The sequence below is a fragment of the Aotus nancymaae genome, unplaced genomic scaffold, assembly GCF_030222135.1.
Source record: "Aotus nancymaae isolate 86718 unplaced genomic scaffold, 86718_ANA_hifiasm-v0.15.2.pri h1tg000046l, whole genome shotgun sequence".
NCBI lineage: Eukaryota > Metazoa > Chordata > Mammalia > Primates > Aotidae > Aotus > Aotus nancymaae.
Genome location: NW_026988460.1, coordinates 26489110 through 26508129, shown reverse-complemented (window position 1 = coordinate 26508129; position 19020 = coordinate 26489110). Strand labels below are relative to the sequence as shown.

The 19020-nt window shown below is 49.1% G+C and overlaps 1 protein-coding gene across 1 annotated transcript in view; it reads right to left on the bottom strand.

The window, feature by feature from the left end:
* The window catches only part of LOC105732817 (coatomer subunit gamma-1), a 29031-nt gene that overhangs the window by 8817 nt on the left and 1194 nt on the right, over nt 1-19020 (bottom strand). The window contains exons 2-18 of the mRNA XM_064362091.1: nt 18733-18785; nt 17879-17959; nt 17545-17616; nt 17285-17364; nt 15585-15660; nt 15248-15340; nt 14205-14291; nt 12746-12903; nt 12513-12646; nt 9244-9311; nt 8854-9042; nt 5795-5890; nt 3685-3928; nt 2256-2331; nt 1603-1706; nt 1001-1126; nt 623-691 (exon numbers count right to left, since the gene is read on the bottom strand). Coding sequence (XP_064218161.1) covers nt 623-691; nt 1001-1126; nt 1603-1706; nt 2256-2331; nt 3685-3928; nt 5795-5890; nt 8854-9042; nt 9244-9311; nt 12513-12646; nt 12746-12903; nt 14205-14291; nt 15248-15340; nt 15585-15660; nt 17285-17364; nt 17545-17616; nt 17879-17959; nt 18733-18785 — 1806 coding nt within the window. The remainder of the gene's footprint in view (nt 1-622; nt 692-1000; nt 1127-1602; nt 1707-2255; nt 2332-3684; nt 3929-5794; nt 5891-8853; nt 9043-9243; nt 9312-12512; nt 12647-12745; nt 12904-14204; nt 14292-15247; nt 15341-15584; nt 15661-17284; nt 17365-17544; nt 17617-17878; nt 17960-18732; nt 18786-19020) is intronic.

The following is a 19020-nucleotide window of genomic DNA, read 5'->3' as shown; positions in this document are numbered from 1 at the left end:
CATTTTGGGAGGCCGGGGTGGGTGGATCACAAGGTCAGCAGTTCGAGACCAGCCTAGCCAACATAGTGAAACCCCATCTCTACTAAAAATACAAAAATTAGCTGGGCATGGTGGTGGGCACCTGTAATCCCAGCTACTAGAGAGGCTGAGGCAGGAGAATTGCTTGTGACAGAGCTAGACTCCATCTCAAAAAAAAAAAAAAAAAAAAAAATCTAAGACCAGAGGGTAGATGGATGCCTGAAGAAAACCTTACAGGACAATGTGGACAGAATACACGTGGAACCCAGCAAAAAGCATCAGTGTCTTTGAACCCCAGCTCTGCTCTCTTAGACATTCTGAACTGGCCTGGGCTCCAGGGACCTGAGCCCTCCAAATTGAGGCCCAGTGGCAGCACTGAGCCAGTTTGATCTGGATCTTAATTCCAGCCCCTCCTACCACTTTCTCTGAACTTGCAATTCCTCAGATATTAAAGGAACCTAACAATCACCACCTGAGGGTCAAACATGAGAGTAGGTCTAAAGTACCTTCAGGGCCCAGACCTCAGGAGAGACAGTTCTTACTCTTGATCCCCCTGAGGAAACCGAGTCCAGGTCCCAAGCCACCCCCAACCACTGTGACTCACCCTGGAAGATCTCCTGCCTGGTAGCTGCCACTTTCTCAGGCTGTTTGACTGCTGTGATGGGGGTGCTTTCTGCAGGAGCAAATACACATGGTGACCAACAGCTGCTGTCATGGGGCAGCGTAGTGTTGACCCCACTGCTGTTGCTCAGGAATTATAAATACCAACCCTCCTGACAGTGGGAAGCACAGGACATGTGAGAGAGCATACATCTGTGTGTATGTGTGTCTCTATTTTCTGAAGCCAGAGGTGGAAAGGATCATTTCCTCCTCCCAGCATAACTCCCACCTGTCCCAGTTAGGTTTAGTGCATTTGCAGCCAATGCAGACCCTCTGACAGAGGCCTGGCCTTGATGGCCTCTGGGAGGAGCATAAGCATTACCTGTTCTCTGCTCTGCCATGGGAGCGGTGGCCAGGGGCACAGACTTGAGGTCAAAAGGCTTTTCTGATGGTTCCAGAGTGTACTGCTGCAGAGCCCTCTCCAGACCAGGGATGGACACAGTCAGACCTACAGGCCAATAGAAGAGAGGTCACCATGCTCCTAGGCAGAGCACAATGCACACCAGGGACCACCATGGAGGCCCTGGGGAAGTTACAAGTTCTAGGTGGTGTGATCCTGAGAAAATAACTTAACTCTCTAAGCCTCTGCATTCTCACCCACATCCTCCTTTACAGGACAGATATGGGGAGTAAACATATATACAAAGTAAAAACAAACAAACAAAAAAACATATATACAAAGTGACTTGTAAAGGGTAAAGTACTGTAAAAATAAAAAAGTTTGTATCAATGATGAGCATTTCAATTCACTGGATAACTTCCACCCACGCTTGTGTGACCTGAATGACCCGGGACCTCCTGAGGTCACCGTGATGCCATGAGGTTGCCAGGCAAGTCCAGCAGATTTCCCCTGCCCAGGGAGTGATGAGAAGAACCACAGCGCCAGTAAGGTGCTGAGTCCAAGACAGCTAGGGAATGACTCACCATTTAGGATATAGCCTGCATTGAGGGCCTTCTGCTTCTGCTCCAGGACATTTAGATAGAAGGTGGCTCGGTCCCTCACTTCATTGTCATCATCCATCACACACCTGCAGCCGGGACACAAGGTTTTTTTAAAAAAAAAATCACTGGGGCCCAGGAGGGGTGGCAGGAGGGATCCTGCAGGGCTTCATCAGAGGCAAGTCCATGGGGGTAACAAGTAGACTAGTGGAGGCCCAGCCTGAGGGTGGAGGGAGTGAGGAGAGGCCACACTCACGAACATGAGAGTTCTTTCTGGGATGAGGAAATGTTTTAAACTTAATTGTGGTGATGGTTCCATAACTCTGTGAATATACTAAAACCCATCAAACTACACATCTTAAATGGGTAAACTGTATGGTACGTGAATTATATCTCAATAGAGCTATTTTTTTAAAAAGGACAAAATAAAGTAATTCAAGTTACCAATTGTCACATCTGGTTGGTGTGATTCACATGGCATTGTTTTTCATGCTTTTCTATGCTTTCTATTTTTTTTCTACAGTCAGTAGCTGTATAAGTTTTCTCTCCCTTTTCAGTTAAGAAAAGTAAAGACAAAGGAAAGCTGCTTGGGTCCAAGGGAACATTGTCCCCATTAGGACCCCTGGGTCTAGACTCACCTCTTTAGCAACACCAAGATACTGGGTAACATCTCTTCATTCTGGGCTCCAAACTTGGCCAGAGCACTCACAGCACCTGTGTTTAGGAAGCAAATGTGATTTACCCAATGCACCCTGACAACTCACTGTTTGGGCACTTCCAGTGCTTAGAATGGGTCTTCAGGTAGAAGAGCCTCAGAGGCAAGAAGTCTCAAGCCAGGAGGCCCAAAGTCACTACCAACACAGTGAGTGGCTTTGGGTGGATCTTGGCGCCATCCCAGGCCTCACCTTCCTTATCTATTTATGGAGAAGGGAGCCAGATGGGATCAACAGCTCCCATTCTAGGGTTCCAGGAGCTATTTTCAAATTAACCATGATGAGGTCACAGAAGCTGGCTACAATGTAAAGCTCCTCACCTTCCATATCCAAATGGTGTCAATTTGCAGTTAAGGCTCAGAATAATATAAATGAGAAAAGAATTACTTAAGGATTATCAATTGCTGAAAGAAGAAAATCTGTCCTGTGGGGGGATGTGAAAAGAAATTAAAAATAAAGAATAGGATGATTGCTCGATGAATTGTAAACTTATATAAATGGGTGAACTTTATGGCAGGTGAATTTTATCTCAACAAACCTTTTTTTTTTTTTTAAGCTAAACATTAACATAAAGTGAAATTAAAAAAAAAATCACTTAAGGCAGGGCACAGTGGCTCTGTAATCCCAGCACTTTCAGAGGCTGACGCAGGAGGATCGCTTGAGCCCTTGAGCCCATGAGTTCATGACCAGCCTAGACAACATAGAAATACCCAGTCTCAATCAAAAAAATACTTTTTAAAAAGCCAACAAATTACAGACGTTAAGAACCACGGCCGGGGCCGGGTGCGGTTAGTGGCTCACACTTATAATCCCAGCACTTTGGGAGGCCGAGGCGGGTAGATCCATCCTGGGCAACAAGAGTGAAACTCCTGTCTCAAAAAAGAACCATGGCTGGGCACGGTGACTCATGCCTGTAGTCCCAGCACTTTGGGAGGCCAAGGAGGGCAGATCACAAGGTCGAGATTGAGACCATCCTGGCCAACATGGTGAAACCCTGTCTCTACTAAAAATAAAAAATTAGCTGGGCGTGGTGGTGCACACCTGTAGCCCCAGCCACTTGGGAGGCTGAGGCAAGATAATCGCTTAAACCCAGGAAGCAGAGGTTGCAGTGAGCCAAGATTATACCACTGCACTCCACTCCAGCCTGGCGACAGAGACTCCATCTCAAAAAAAAAAAAAAAAAGGACCATTCAACTAGATGACATGTAAAGTCCTGCCTACAATATTATGAAAAACAGCTTGTGCAGCAACAACATTGAGTGCACATGTCCCCACTGGAGGCTCAGGTCCCTTTGCTGGAACATTCATTCAAAAACAAGCTAAGCTTCCAAGTTCAGCCCTGGCTTAGACCTACCTGCCCGGACTTCCTCATGCTCCAAGACCACTCGGTTATAGATGAAGCGGATGTACTTTGAGGGGTTGGTGGTCTTGGGCCCCTCCTGGCCCAAGAGATGCAGAATACGGGTGGCCAGCACTGTGAACTCGCAGTCCTCAATGAACTCGCAAAGATGTGACAGCCCTGTCTCCTTGCTCTCTGAGTTCTCCTCAATGATGCTGATGATACAGTCCACAATGGCGCGCTTATACTCAAAGCCACCCTGCAGAGAGAAGCTGAGCTGAGCAAGGAGACTGCTCTCTCCAGAAAGGAGCTGAGGACCTGAGCTGGACCAAGGACAGTGATCCAAACACAGAACTTGGAGACAGGGCATTTGTTTCTCTGGGCCTCTATCACTCTCTCCTGTCAGACAAAAGGCTGGTCAGGTGCAGTGGCTCATGCCTATAATCCCAGCACTTTGAGAAGCCAAGGTGGGCGGATCACTTGAGCTCAGGAGTTCGAAATCAGCCTAGGCAACATGGAGAGACCCCCATCTCTACAAAAAATTAGCTGGGCATGGTGGTGCGTGCCTGTAGTTTCAGCTACTTGGTGGTCTGAGGTGAGACAATCGCTTGAGCCCAGGAGGTGGAGGCTGCAGTGAGCTGTGATCATGCCACTGCACTCCAACCTGAAAGAGCAAGACCCTATCTTAAAAAAAAAAAAAAAAAAAGTCCAGGCGCAGTGGCTCATGCCTATAATCCCAGCATTTTGGGAAGCCAAGGTGGGTGGATCACCTAAGGTCAGGAGATCAAGACCAGCCTGGCCAACATGCTGAAACCCTGTCTCTACTAAAAATACAAAAATTAAGCAAGCCTGGTGGCGGGTGCCTGTAATCCTTGCTACTCGGGAGGCTGAGACAGGAGGACTGCATGAACCCAGGAGGCAGAGGTTGCAGGGAGCCAAGACCTCGCCAGCGTACTCCAGCCTGGGCAGCAGAGCGAGACTCCTACTCAAAAGAAAAAAAAAAAAGACTGCTGTCATGCATACAGTGTCTCCAAAGTGCCAGGCCTGGCCAGGCATGATGGCTCACACCTGTAATCTCAGCCCTTGGGTGGCTAAGGTAGGAAGATCACTTATAGCCAGGAGTTCAAGACCAGCCTGGGCAACACAGCAAGACCCCATCTCTACTTAAAAAACAAACAAGGCCAGGTGCAGTGGCTCACACCTGTTATCCCAGAACTTTGGGAGGCCAAGGCAGATGGATCACAAGGTCAGGAGATCGAGACCATCCTGGCTAACACGGTGAAACCCTGTCTCTACCAAAAATACAAAAAATTAGCCGGGTGTGGTGGCACACACCACACACCTGTAGTCCCAGGTACTCGGAGGCTGAGGCAGGAGAACTGCTTCAACCTGGGAGGTGGAGGTTGTGGTGAACCGAGATCACGCCACTGCACTCCAGCCTGGGCAACAGAGCAAGACTCCATCTCAAAACAAAAACAAACAAAATCACCAAAGTGCCCGGCCCATTAGCTGACGACTCACTAAACGTTACTGCCCTTCTCTAACATTCTTGGGAAATCCAAAGACACTCAAGGCAATGGCTCCTCTACTGCCCAGTCGAAGGACCACTCTGGGCTGGGTGAAAGGGGTACCATGTATCTGGGGAACAAATCTACTCCACGAACAGTTGCTATTGCTCCTAAGAATTAACGCCTTCTGTTGAGATATCCAAGAAAGGTGGCATAAATGAATCAGGAATTCACATCAGGAACAGAAACAGAACCAATGTCGCATTATTAGCACCAGTTTAACAAGAAACCACCCATAGAGCTTGTGGAATGGTCCAGAATATTTCTGCACTAGCGTCCACAGAAAAGAACATGCATTTTCCAATCTTCTGCACAACGATTACCTCAGGACATCCAATTTTTAAAGTCAGGCTGGTGAATCAGTTATTACTGTAATTACTAGCAACCGGTGCGTGTTTACACATCCACAAGGAGCTTAAAGGGCCGCAGGCACCATGAAAACCAGCTGGTTAACAGGCTGACATGAACGCACTCACAAATCTGAGCATGGAGCCCAGTGGTCAGGTCACTCCCTGCACCAGGAGACCTGACATACCCCGAAGGCCCCTGACTCTTACCTCTTCCCGAAGCATGGTGAACAGGAAGTTCATGAGGACGGCGTGTTTGCGAGGATACTTCTGACACAAGGCACTGATGGCCTGGACAACCACCACCTGCATCAAATAGACATGCATGAGCAGCAGCCTCTGCCACCAGGATGAGGTGACTCAGTTCCCTGAGTGCCAACTGAGTCCTTCCTTAGGCAAGGCCAGGCCTTGCACATGACACAAGGGCAAGGAGACCAGAGGAACTCAACCCCACACTTGGGAGCACACAAGCACTGAGGGTCAGACTCTCAGACTCTGGGTCCCCCAAACTCTCCTCTTCTACTCAGGCTTCTTAAAAGTCTCTGAGTTCCCTCTACCCAACCTGTCCTGCTTCTCCCCCGACCCCTGGCTCCCACTAATGGTTCCCACCTATCATCTCCTCTGGCTCCTATTTGGTCAGGCCTGTCTCTTGTCTATTCTGTCCTTGGCCACTTCTCTTCTCACAGTCTCTTCGGCAATCTTATCCCCTTCCATGGCTTTAACCACCTCTTTTATGCCACTGACTCCCAATGTTTATCTCCTGTCTGAGCTCAAGATCTGCCATTTCCAACTGCCTGCCAGACAACTCTACCTGGTGCCCACAGCACTTCAAACTCCACATCTGCAACCACAATAATCTGCATCTCCTTCCCCTTCCTTCATCAAATACCCCATCTTTTCCTCCTCCCGAAAACTGGTCAAGAGCACCACTGTTGGCTCAAAGTAGAAAACAGGATCATCTCTGTTGACATCCACCCCTCAACCCTCACAGCAACCCTGCCAACAGGCATTATTCCTCAAAAAGCTCTTGCACTGTCCCTCCTCTCCCACTCCCGCCGGTTCAGGCACCATCCTCTCCTTCTAAATTACTCCAACAGAATCTTTACCCAATCATCCCTCCACTCTGCTCCAGAAAGGCTTTCTTTTTTTTTTTTTTTTTGAGACAGAGTCTTGCTCTGTCACCCAGGCTGGAGTGCAGTGGCATGATCTTGGCTTACTGCAACCTCTGCCTCCCGGCCAGGTCAAATGATTCTCCTACTTCAGCCTCCCAAGTAGCTGGGACTACAAGTGGGAGCCACTACACCCAGCTAATTTTTGGTTTTTAGTAGACATAGGGTTTCACCATGTTGGCCAGGCTGATCTCAAACTGCTGATCTCAAGTGACCTGCCCACCTCAGCTTCCCAAAGTGCTGGGATTACAGGTGTGAGCTATCACACCCAGTCAATTTTTTTTTTTTTTTTTTTTTTGAGACAAGGTCTCACTCTATTGCCCAGGCTACAGTGCAGTGGTGTGATCATGGTTCACTGCAGTCTCAGACTCCTGGACTCAAGTGATCCTCCTACCTCAGCCTCCTGAGTAGCTAGGACTACAGGTGCGCATCACCATACCTGGCTAATTTTTTTTCTTTTTTCTTTAAAGATGGGGTTTCGCCATGATGGCCAGGCTGGTCTTGAACTCCTGACCTCAGGTGATCCACCCACCTCAGCCTCCCAAAGTGCTAGGATTACAGGCGTGAGCCACCATGCCCGGCCCTGGCTAATTTTTAAAAAAATTTCTTGTAGAGGCAAGTTCTCACTACATTGCCCAGACTGGTCTCAAAATTCAGGCCTCAAGTGATTCTCCCTCCTTGGCTACCAAAAGCACTGAGATTACAAGCATGAGCCACCGTGCCCAGTCCCAGGAGGATCTTTCTAATATTTAAATCTCACTGTGCCATTTCAGCCTACAAAGCATTCTTCTAACCCACAGGCAGAGTAGACTGCTGCCTACTTCACATAATCCACACTACAGAATTTATCACAATATATTATTCATATTGTTGACTGCTCTTATTAAAACTCTCCAGTGACATGCTACATTGTTCTATCAATTAACAATTGTGAAATAACAGAATTACAGAAATTGAGAACAAATTAATGGCTGCCAGGGGTTACGGATAGGGAGGTAGGAATGGGCGTGGCTATGAAGAGAGAACATGAGAGTCTCTTGGAGATGGATAGTTGAGTGTCTTCACTGTGGTGGCAATTTTGAAAGTCTCCATGTGACAGCTTTCATAGAGCTTCACACACACACACACACACACACACACACACACAGGAGTTGCCTGTGTAGCTGGTGAAATGTGAACGAGCCCTATGGATCGTGCCAGTATCACTTTCCTGGCTGACACTGTCCTGTGTTTGTGTGGGTTGCTGGCACTGCAGGAGAGGGTTGATGGAGGGGTGCACAGGACTTCTCAGTATATTTCTTTGTAACCTCCTATGAATTGTTTCAAAATAAAAGTTCAAAAAAATACTCAGATCCTTCTCCCTGCCCCAGAAGAATACCTTTCCAAAGTCTTCCTTGCAATCAAAATTCTTTACCTGACCATGGGCCTTATGTGATTGAGCCCTGTCTATTCTGACTTTGCCACCTGCACTGGCCCCACAGCTCTCCCACCTGCTAGCCTTCTCTCTTCTTGACTTACTCCTGCCTTTCCTCCCAGGTTTTCCCATGGCTGGCTCTTTGCACCTATTCAGGTTGGAGCTCAAACATCACCCTCCAGAACGGCCTTCCCAGACTGATCATGCTTCTACTGGGATCACCCCTGCTGTATTTCTATACTCTTGACTGCAGTACCCATGCCTGAGATGATCCCATCCACTCCTTTCTTTACCTCTTTACTGTTTCTCTCCCATCCCTAGAAAGGACACCGCAGGAGGGCAGGCACCTGCCTTGTTCACTGCTATGTTCCCCTCTGATCACTCTACATAGCAGACAGCAAGTGCTCAAGAAATACTTGGACAACAAATCAATGAATCCTTAACTGGCCTGGAAACTACTGTTCTTTCAGTACTAGGGGACAATATAGATGAAGGCCTGGAGGCAGGACTGCACACATTTCTCTGAAGGCCAAACCTCTGCAGAGCAATGTGCTGGCCTCCTCTGAGTCCTCAAGGCTGACCAGCCCCTCAGGTAAGTCCTGACAGGAGGGCTGTGGCCACAGAGAGCAGGGACAGAGCTCCCTCCTTACTCTGGGGTCCACAGCTATCCCAGGGGTAGCGGGTACCTTGAATTCATCTGAGATCTCTGACATGAAGGAGGAGATCTGCTTCATGAGGCGGTCAATGCTGCTCTCGCTGCCTGTCTTAAGGAGGGTGGTGATGGCCAGCGTGGCAATGCTGCGGTTTGAATCTGTGACCAGGTTTTCCAGATCCAGATTGCAAGCTGTCACAGCGGATGGATGCTTCATGGCAACCTGTTTTGGGAGGACAGTGACAGAGAGGGCAGGACCTCAGTGCCGTCACTTCATTTGATGGTTTGGTCTAGTCAGATCATCTCACCATCCAGAAGAAAGTAACTGTGACCAGGGCTACATCTTTCCCAGCCAGGTCAGAGGCAAGGACATACCTCCAGTTGGATTAGACAGCTTCTTCCAACCCTGTACTTGGACTCTTACCTTATTAAGTGTGCGAACAGCAGCATAACGGAGAGCAGCCTTGGGTGAGCTGCAGAAAAGCTGGAGCACTGTGGGGAGATGGATGCCACATGTCAGGTTGCCTTCACTCTGGGTAGCTGGGAAAACTGGGGGCAGCTGTTCTGACTCAAATCCTCTGCTCAGCTCATTTCCCTGCTGACACCGCCACCCCAATCCAAGATAGAGAGCTCTCCTCAACCTGGGCACCTAAGCCATGGACAGAGTTCATAATGTCTGTGAGCACCCAGGGGTTCCTGTGAGGCTGTTATTCACTGGGCATCTGCTGTGTGCCAGGTGCTGTGCTACACAGTGGACATGCCTCACTTCTATAGCTTGCAGCCCCACTTTACAGGTAAGGAGACTGAGGCACAAAGGGGAAAGCAAACAGACTTTAGGTTGGCAACCAGTAAGTGGCAGAACCAGAATTAAATTCCAAGACTGCTGGCAACTGCAGCCTGAGCCCTTAACCTCTGTGAAGTAACATTCCACTCCTCTCTCCTATTGTGTCTACTGGAGCCAACAGAACTTCCCCCCTCAGCACTGAGTACTGCAGAACGAAGTCCTCTCTTAAATGAATGGTTGATTTCCTTTTACTACATGAGAGCCATTCGGGTACCTATCTCCCTTGCCCTGGCTGCCAGGAAGCTCAGAGCTAAATTTGGCACTCAGTCATAGGATTGAAGATGACTACTGTTTTCTGGAATATCTATGTTCCTTTCTTCATAACTTGGCTCTTATTCTCTAACACTTAAAAAAAATTCTTTTTCTTAATTTTTTTTTTTTTTTTTTTGAGATGGAGTTTGACTTGTTACCCAGGCTGGAGTGCAATGGCGCAATCTCGGGTCACCGCAACCTGCACCTTTCGGTTCAAGCAATTCTACTGCCTCAGCCTCCTGAGTAGCTGGGACTACCGGTGCGTGTGCCGCCATGCCCGGCTAATTTTTGTATTTTTAGTAGAGACAGGGTTTTACCATGTTGACCAGGATGGTCTCGATCTCTTGACCTCAGGATCCACCCACCTCGGCCTCCCGAAGTGCTGGGATTATAGGCGTGAGCCACCGTGCCTGGCCTCTTAATGTGTATTTTGAAGACCCTACTTTATTTACATCTTTCATTATTCTGGAAATATGGGGGATATAACAAGGATGAATGAAGGCCGGGCGCAGTGGCTCACGCCTGTAATCCCAGCACTTTCGGAGGCCAAGGCGGGCGGATCACCTGAAGTCAGGAGTTCAAGACCAGCCTGACCAGCATGGTGAAACCCTGTCTCTAAAAATAAATTAATAAAAAAAATAAAGAATGAATGAATACACAAATCAGTGTATGAATTCATTAGTTCTTCTTTCTTTTTTTTTTTTTTGAGATGGAGTCTTGTTCTGTCACCCAGGCTGGAGTACAGTGGTACAATCTCGGCTCACTGCAACCTCTGCCTCCTAGGTTCAAGGGATTCTCCTGCCTCAGCCTCCTGAGTAGCCAGGATTACAGGCATGCACACTACACTCAGCTAGTTTTTGTATTTTCAGTTGAGATGGGGTTTCACCATGTTGGTCAGGCTGGTCTCGAATTCCTGACCTCATGATCTGCCCACCTCAGCCTCCCAAAGTGCTGGGATTACAGGTGTTAGCTACCATGCCCAGCAGTTCTTTTTTCATTTCTAAGGAGGAGGGGAGACTTCTCTCTCCAAACATGAACTCCATCTGTCTGCCTGACCAAGTTTATTCTGTTATAGTCAAGAATAAGAAAAACAAGGCCGGGCGCGGTGGCTCAAGCCTGTAATCCCAGCACTTTGGGAGGCCGAGGCGGGTGGATCACGAGGTCAAGAGATCGAGACCATCCTGGTCAACATGGTGAAACCCCGTCTCTACTAATACAAAAAATTAGCTGGGCACGGTGGCGCGTGCCTGTAATCCCAGCTACTCAGGAGGCTGAGGCAGGAGAATTGCCTGAACCCAGGAGGCGGAGGTTGCGGTGAGCCGAGATCGCGCCATTGCACTCCAGCCTGGGTAACGAGCGAAACTCCGTCTCAAAAAAAAAAAAAAAGAATAAGAAAAACAAGAGGCCCAATCATTTCTCAAAACCTGCAAATCTAACTCTCCCGCCACATCTTTGCTTTCCAGGGACCTGTTCTAAAACACACTCCACTTCTCTTCCACCCTGAATCTAGGTTTCTCACCCTGAGCGCCTCTCCTTTCCTAGCCTCTCAACATACCCACTTTCCAGTATCAACCACTTTGCATCTCTTCACAGGCTTTCTCCTCCGTGACAGGGGGATTCCCACACCTTGTGCAGGGTGCTGCACAGAGAAGACTCCATGACTCAAGGCTGCTAGACTCCCCTTAATAACAGCAAACAACGGCTGGGCGTGGTGGCTCATGCCTGTAACCCCAGCTCTTTGGGAGGCCGAGGCAGGTGGATCACAAGGTCATGGGTTCAAGACCAGCCTGGCCAATATGGTGAAACCCAATCTCTACTAAAAATATACAATTTAGCTGGGCATGGTGGTGGGCACCTGTAATGCCAGCTACTCAGGAAGCTGAGGCAGGAGAATCGCTTGAAACCAAAATGCAGAAGTTGAAGTGAACCAAGATCACGCCACTGCACTCCAGCCTGGGCAATAGAGCGAGACTCCATCTCAAAAAAACAAAAACAAAAACAAAAAAACCAGCAAACAAACATGTTGGCTTCTAAGCAATTTGTCTAGATCCCACATTTTCCGTCTATAAACCCCTATGTAATGGGCATGACCTATCATCCACATCTGAGAAAAAAGAAAGGGAGACATGGAGAGGATGGGTGGCCTTGCCAGGCTCACCCAGTTGGTAAGGGGCAGAGCCAGGGCTCTAACACAGGCTGCCCTGCTCCACTGCTGTAGCCAGAGGCTCAGAATGACCCTCTATACTGTCCTCTCCTTCACCTGGAAAAGCTCAGCTCCAGTTCACAGGCACCAGTTTCATAGATCCTGAGTTCCTCCACCAGGCCTCCTCCTGTGGCCAGCCAACCCGACAGGCTCCAGAGTGGACCCAAGCCTTACCTCAGCCTCTTCAGTGGTCCGACAGCCCACCCTCAAAATGTGACACACATGGGGCTCCAGCATAGTGTCTGGGCAGGTGCTTCCTAGGTATGGACTCCTTAACACCAGTCTGTGGCCTATTTGAGAGCATTTTCTTTCTTTCCCCCAGCCCCTGACCCAGGCCTAGTTCCAGTTCCTGGCAAGCATAAACGTGAGGCTGGCGGAAGGAATGCCCAGTGACCTGACACAGCTGGGGCCAGCTCTTTGGCACTGCAGCCTGGCAGATTGACGATGGCCGAGGCGGCTTCATACACCACCATCTCGTGCTTGTTGCGCAAGCAGCTCTCGATGAAATCAAACAGTGGGCTGTCACGGCTACAAAAGAACACAGGGTGACAAGTAAAGGTTGGGGGTGGCCCAGCATGATAGGGTGAGTGAGGCATCAACTAGCTGGTGAGAGACGAGAGCCGTTACCTGCCATCCTCCTCTTCCAGCTGCTTGCTGGCCACCCGGATCATCATGCAGTAGGCAAAGGGAGACTTAAGGCCGTGCCGGGTGACCTTGCCGATCATCTTATTGACAGCCAAGCGGTCATTCTTACGCACGTGGTACAGGAGCCCTAGTGCATGGTACTATAGGACAGGAGACAGTAACAGAGTACAGATGTATGACTTTTGGGTATACCGGCTATGTGGCCCTGGGCAGGCCCTTCAGCCTTCTCATTTCTAAGAGGAGCATGGTAGCAGCCAGCACACAGAGTGGCTGTGACAACTGCCCCAGGTACTCTATGTATACAGCCCTCCATACAATGCTTCACAAACCACAGGAGTGTATCTGTGGTTCTTGTTCCCACCCCCACTTCGGCAAGAGCCCTAACAGGCAGCATAAATACAAGTACGGAAAGGGACAACAAACAGTACAAAGATGAAAGCAATGTGAGACACCTGGTGCTTTCACTAGGAGAGACAGAAGGCGGCAGCCAGACCTTGAGCATGGTCATGTTTGTAAGTCACTGTATGGGACACCTTAGCTATGAAATCTTGCATTCCCCACAACAACCCTGCAGGTAGACAGTTTTATCTCTGCTGACTTGCCTGAAGACTCCCTGGCTTGAACTGACAAAGCTAGGTCTGGAGGGCCAAAAGTCCAGCGACTCCCTTTCTAGAGATGTGAGGTCTCAGTTATTTCCTGTCCTCAATACTCTTTTCTGTTTCCTAAAGGAGCGGCATTTGAGAGCAAAGATATGGCAGCTGTGCATGCCTTCTACGTGGGAAGCTTATCCCGCCTTCAGAAGTGTTTTGAGGGGCCACAGCTGGCCCTGAAGACAAGAATCACGCAAAGGATTAGAAGGCAGATGAGAGATGAAGAGAATATATAAACACACAGGGAGTGCTGACAGGCAGGCCCCAGATGGGTCACATGTTACACACATGATCTCAGTTCATCCTTGCTGCTTTGTGAGGCAGTAACCATTCACATTTTACAGACAAGGAAACCAGGACTCAGAGAAATACAAGGAAAGCCTGGCCTAGGTCACTGAGGAACCGTAAAGTAGATGGAAGCCTCACCAAGGTAATTCCACACATCGTAACAAAGCCAGGTTGGCAAAGGCCTAAATTTAGGCAGCCCTCTGCCTGCTGTGGCCAAGTTTGCCAGATCATATGCTCTAAAACAATATTCAGCTGGTTATCAAAACACTTCAGTATTTCAGCACCAGCTGGTAACCAGTCTCTAACTCAAGCCCTGCAAGTGGTACCCTGAATTCTCTAACCCAAGACCTCCCACTTCTTCCCATGAATCAATGACAAAAGGATTAAAGCCTGCTATAGCCAGGAGTCACCAAGGATCTCGGTGGCAAGTGTCCATGCCAACTGGCCAGGGCCTTACCACCTGCCTGAGCATTTTAAACATCACTCCCTTGCTCACATCTCACCTGGACCATGATGTTATCACTGGATGCCGCCTCCTGAGCCTCATTCACCCAGCGCTTGACCACGTCAAAGCTGCACTTCAGCAGGTGCTGTGGGCAACAGGGCACATTACGGGGCAGGCAGGAAGTGTCCCCATCACATCTTCTGGGCCCACTTCTGGTCTTCCCTCAGACACAGCTCAGGGGCTCACCACTGTCCTAGTCCTCAGAGACCATGGACAAACTCAGGATGCTCCCACCGTCACTGTGCCTACCCAAGGCATGGGTCAAGGCCATCCACCCACACCCCTCTTCAATCACCCCACAGGTCCTCAGCTGTCTTCACTGAGGAGGGTGGGACTCTCAGGCTTGCAGATACAGAAGTATATTCTTTTGGCCAGGTGTGGTGGCTCATGCTTGTAATCCCAGCAATTTGGCAGGCTAAGGCAGGTGAATCACTTGAGCTCAGGAGTTCAAGACCAGCCTGGACAACATGTGGAAATCCCATCTCTACCAAAAATACAAAAATTAGCCGACTGTGGTGGTGCACACCTGTAATCCCAGCTACTCAGGTGGCTGAGGCATACAAATCGTTGAGCCAGGGAGGCAGAGGTTGCAGTGAGCCAAGATCGTGCCACTGCACTCCAGTCTAGGTGACAGAGTGAGACTCTGTCTCAAAAAAATAAAAAAGAAAGAGAGGCTGGGTGCAGTGGCTCACCCCTGTAATCCCAGCATTTTGGGAGGCCAAGGCGGGTGGGTCACAAGGTCAGGAGTTCAAGACCAGCCATCTCTACTAAAAACACAAAAATTAGCCAGGGGCAGTGGCAGGTGCCTATAATCCCAGCTACTTGGGAGGCTGAGGCAGGAGAACCACTTGAACCCAGGTGGCAGAAGTTGCAGTATGCTGAGATCGCGCCACTGCACTCCAGCCTGGATGACAGAGTGAGATTCTGTTTCCCAAAAGAAATAAAGAAATAAATATTTTCTTTTTCCTACTAGAATGTGACTCTGGTATTTTCTTCAATTTTCTACTCCACCCCTAGCAGGACTCAGCAGCAGCTACACACCAAGGAAGACACGAGAGCAGAGCTGGAGACACTGGGCACCTTGTCCACAATGGCCTGTTTCATGTAGCGCTCAATAGCCTGCAGCATGGTGCTCTGCGGGGACAAGGAGCAGGGTGAAGGAGACCCAGTCAGTCTTTGACAACTCTCAGGAGTGCAGGAATGGGGGCAGGGAGGAGTATGAGATGGAAATAAGTGTCTCGTGCTCCTGCACACCACCCCACCCCCACCCCACATCATGTGGATCAGTGAGATACGGGACAACCCAAAGCAAGCAAACGCTGAGGCCAAGAGCCTCAATGGAGAGGCCAGGAAGCAGGGAGGGACTGGCATGACTCACGTCGGTGATCTGGCAGAGGGCTCGCACGGCCGGGCCCCGGTAGTTGTCTTCTTTCCCAGTCATGTCTTTTGTTAGGCTGCGGGGAAAAAGGCATTGTCACCACGCAGAGAGCCTGGGCCTGCTCACTCCTCTCCAGCTGCCATCACTACCTTTGCCCAAAGTACTACACGAGCCTCCTAACCAGTGCTCTCCCTTTATTCTTGCCCCTCCAAGCCTAACTCCACACAGCTGCTGGAGGGAGTTTGGTAAAACTCAAAACCAAACAGGTCATCCCCCTGCTTTTGCTAAAAAGTTTCCATAGCTTCCTACTGCCAGTGGCCTGAATGTAACTCCTTGAACTTCCCCAACTGGCCATGTTCACTCCTCTCCAGGCTTTGCACGTGCTGTTTCCTCAGCCTGTAGCACTCCTCACCCCTCACCTCCACTCTATCCTGTTCTTTTTTTTGTTTTGTTTTGAGAGGAAGTCTCGCTGTCACTCAGGCTGGAGTGTGCGGTCTCAGCTCATTGCAACCGCTGCCTCCCGTGTTCAAGCTCTGCTGCCTCCCGTGTTCAAGCTCTCCTGCCTCAGCCTCACAAGTAGCTGGAATTACAGGTATGTGCCACCATGCCAGCCTAATTTTTGTATTTTTAGTAGAAACAGGGTTTCACCATGTTGGCCAGGCTGGTCTTGAATTCCTGACCTCATGATCCACCCGCCTCAGCCTCCCAAAGTGTTGGGATTACAGGCGTGAGCCACTGCACCTGGGCATTTCTTTTTTCTTTTTTTTTGAGATGGAGTCGTGCTCTATTGCCCAAGCTGGAGTGCAGTGGCGCGATCTCAGCTCACTGCAACCTCCACCTCCCCAGTTCAAGTAATTCTCCTGCCTCAGCCTCCCAAGTAGCTGGGATTACAGGCACATGCCAACACACCCAGCTAATTTTTGTATTTTTAATAGAGATGGGGTTTCACCATGTTGGCCAAGCTGGTCTCAAACTCCTAACCTCAGGTGATCCACTCGTCTCGGCCTCCCAAAGTGCTGGGATTACAGGTGTGAGCCACCGCGTCCAGCCTGTCCTACTGTTTCTTACTCCTCCTTCAGGACTCCACTCAGATCATTCCCCTAGGAAGACTTTCCCAATCCAAATCAAGCTGGATGCTCTTCTGGTCTGCTCTCATAGCCCATCATACTTCCATGATAAACCATATTACACCCTACCTTAATGACCTAATGCCTGGTTATTTCTCTGTAAATTCTGGGGCTGAAGAGACCATGTCTATCTTTTTTGCTGCTACATCCCCAGAGCTACATAGAGGGACTGACAGGCAGGAGACTCGCTTGAACCTGGGAGATGGAGGTTGCAGTGAGCCAAGATAGTGCCACTGCACTCCAGCGTGGTGACAGAGCAAGGCTCCGTCTCAAAAAAAAAAAAAAGAAAGAAAAAAGAAAATATTTGGGAAAGTTCTAGGCTGGTCTGGCTGACTAAGAGAAATCAAGGAAAGGAAGAGTTTGTGTCCAAGTCAAGGCCAGAGAATTAAAATGGAAACAGCACACCTGGAGGCTGCCATGGAGTGGGCAGCAGTCACTGAAGGATAAGGGAGACAGAAAAGGAAAGGGCAGCTGGCAACATGCAACCAAAAGTCTCACTGTCTGGTACACACAAGAAAAAATGGTCTGTCAATGGAACCCATCAGAGGAGCCACCCACAACCCCATGACTTGCCTGCTGGTGACAATGATGACATCCTCTGCGATGCAAGACATCTCCTTGATGGTCAAGTAGCACATTCGACGGAGTGTGGGCTGGGAGATAGGTGGGAAAAGCCTATCAGCCCTGGCTTACTGAGGGCCAGAGTTGGGAGAGGAAATCTCCTATATACACAAAGGCAGCCCACACTGACTGCTGGGGCCAGCTCCCCTTGGCCCCCCATCACCTTGTCACAGCTGCCACCTCTCAAAAAAAAGCTGGGTCGGGGCACTTACATCATTGGACTGAAAGAGCTTGGTCATGGCAAAGAAAGCCTCGGTTGCTTCCGTGGTCCCCAGATGCTCCCCCTGTGTTAATCAAGAAAGAAGTCTCAGCTTGGGACAGAGTCGTCAGACAGCTCTTCCTACAGGATCAGCCCACACCAGATCCTCAGACCCTAAAGAGGCTCAAAGGCAACACACGAGACTTGGATGCTGAAGGGACCCAGAGCTGTGCTGTTGTCTACAACCATACAGAGGCCGTCCAATAGCCTAAGAGTGATCATGATTTGTCCACTGCCCTCCAATCCCCCAGCACCATTCTCCCTACCTCCAAGCCTCACCCTGTTACCTGGTTTATGAGATAAAGAATCTTGGTGAGGATGTGGGCACATTTCCGAGGGTTGATGGGAGTTTCATTAAATACGCGGGCCTAAGAAGAAGTAACCAAGGATGTTATCTTCCAGCCTAGTTCATTTCCCTTCAAGTATATTCAATGTCTGAGAAATCTCAGGATAAATAGACTTGTCTAAACAGGGCTTTCTGGGTATGCAACAAGCTTCTTTTCATAAGGAGTTTTTCTTTTTTTTTTTTAACTCAACTAGTAATTATTCTTAGACTGTTGTGTAAATATTAGTTAGGGATGTGCTAACATACCAATTAGCAGATACTTAGCAAATATCTGCTAACTGGAAAGAGAAGCAATGAATGACAACAATAAAGAAGTAAGCGGCTGGGCACAGTGGCTCACGCCTGTGATCCTTGCATTCTGAGACGCTAAGGCAGGTGGATCACCTGAGGTCAAGAGTTTGAGACCAGCCTGGCCAACATGGTGAAACCCCGTCTCTACTCAAAGCACAAAAATTAGCCAGGTGTGGTGGTGGGTGCATGTAATCTCAGCTACTCAAGAGGCTGAGGCAGAATTGCTGGAACCCGGTAGGCGGAGGTTGCAGTAAACCGAGAACGTGCCATTGCACTTCAGCCTGGGCCGACAACAGGGAGACTCTGTCTCAAAAAAAAAAAAGAAAAGAAAAGAAAAGAAGTAAGCATAACTAATTGTCTCCAGGAACAAAGGTTTCCTGTCTTCCAGGCACAAGTTTTCTCCCGTTTTGCTCTTTAAAACAATACTTTGAATGTGTTGGTATTTCAGTTGCACTGATGGTGAATATTTATGATGGAAGCTAGAAGGGAGCAAACGTCACTTGCCTCCTGGAGTACCGCACTCTTCTCAAGGTGCTGGAATGGGTTGGAGCCTCCACCTACAGTCAAGAACAATGGAGAAGGCAGGTTGTGATTCGGAGCTTCGAAACTCTCCCAAACAAAGATAAAGGGAAGATGTCCCTTCCTAGTAAATTTAGTAAAGTTCAAATTCATCAGCAATGGCAATCAAGGCTCTATCATCTGTCTAGGGATTCTACTAGTCTCCTGCAATCAGGTGGGCTCCATTCCACCTCAAACCACTCACAATCTCCCAACAGCCCTGGTACAGTCTTA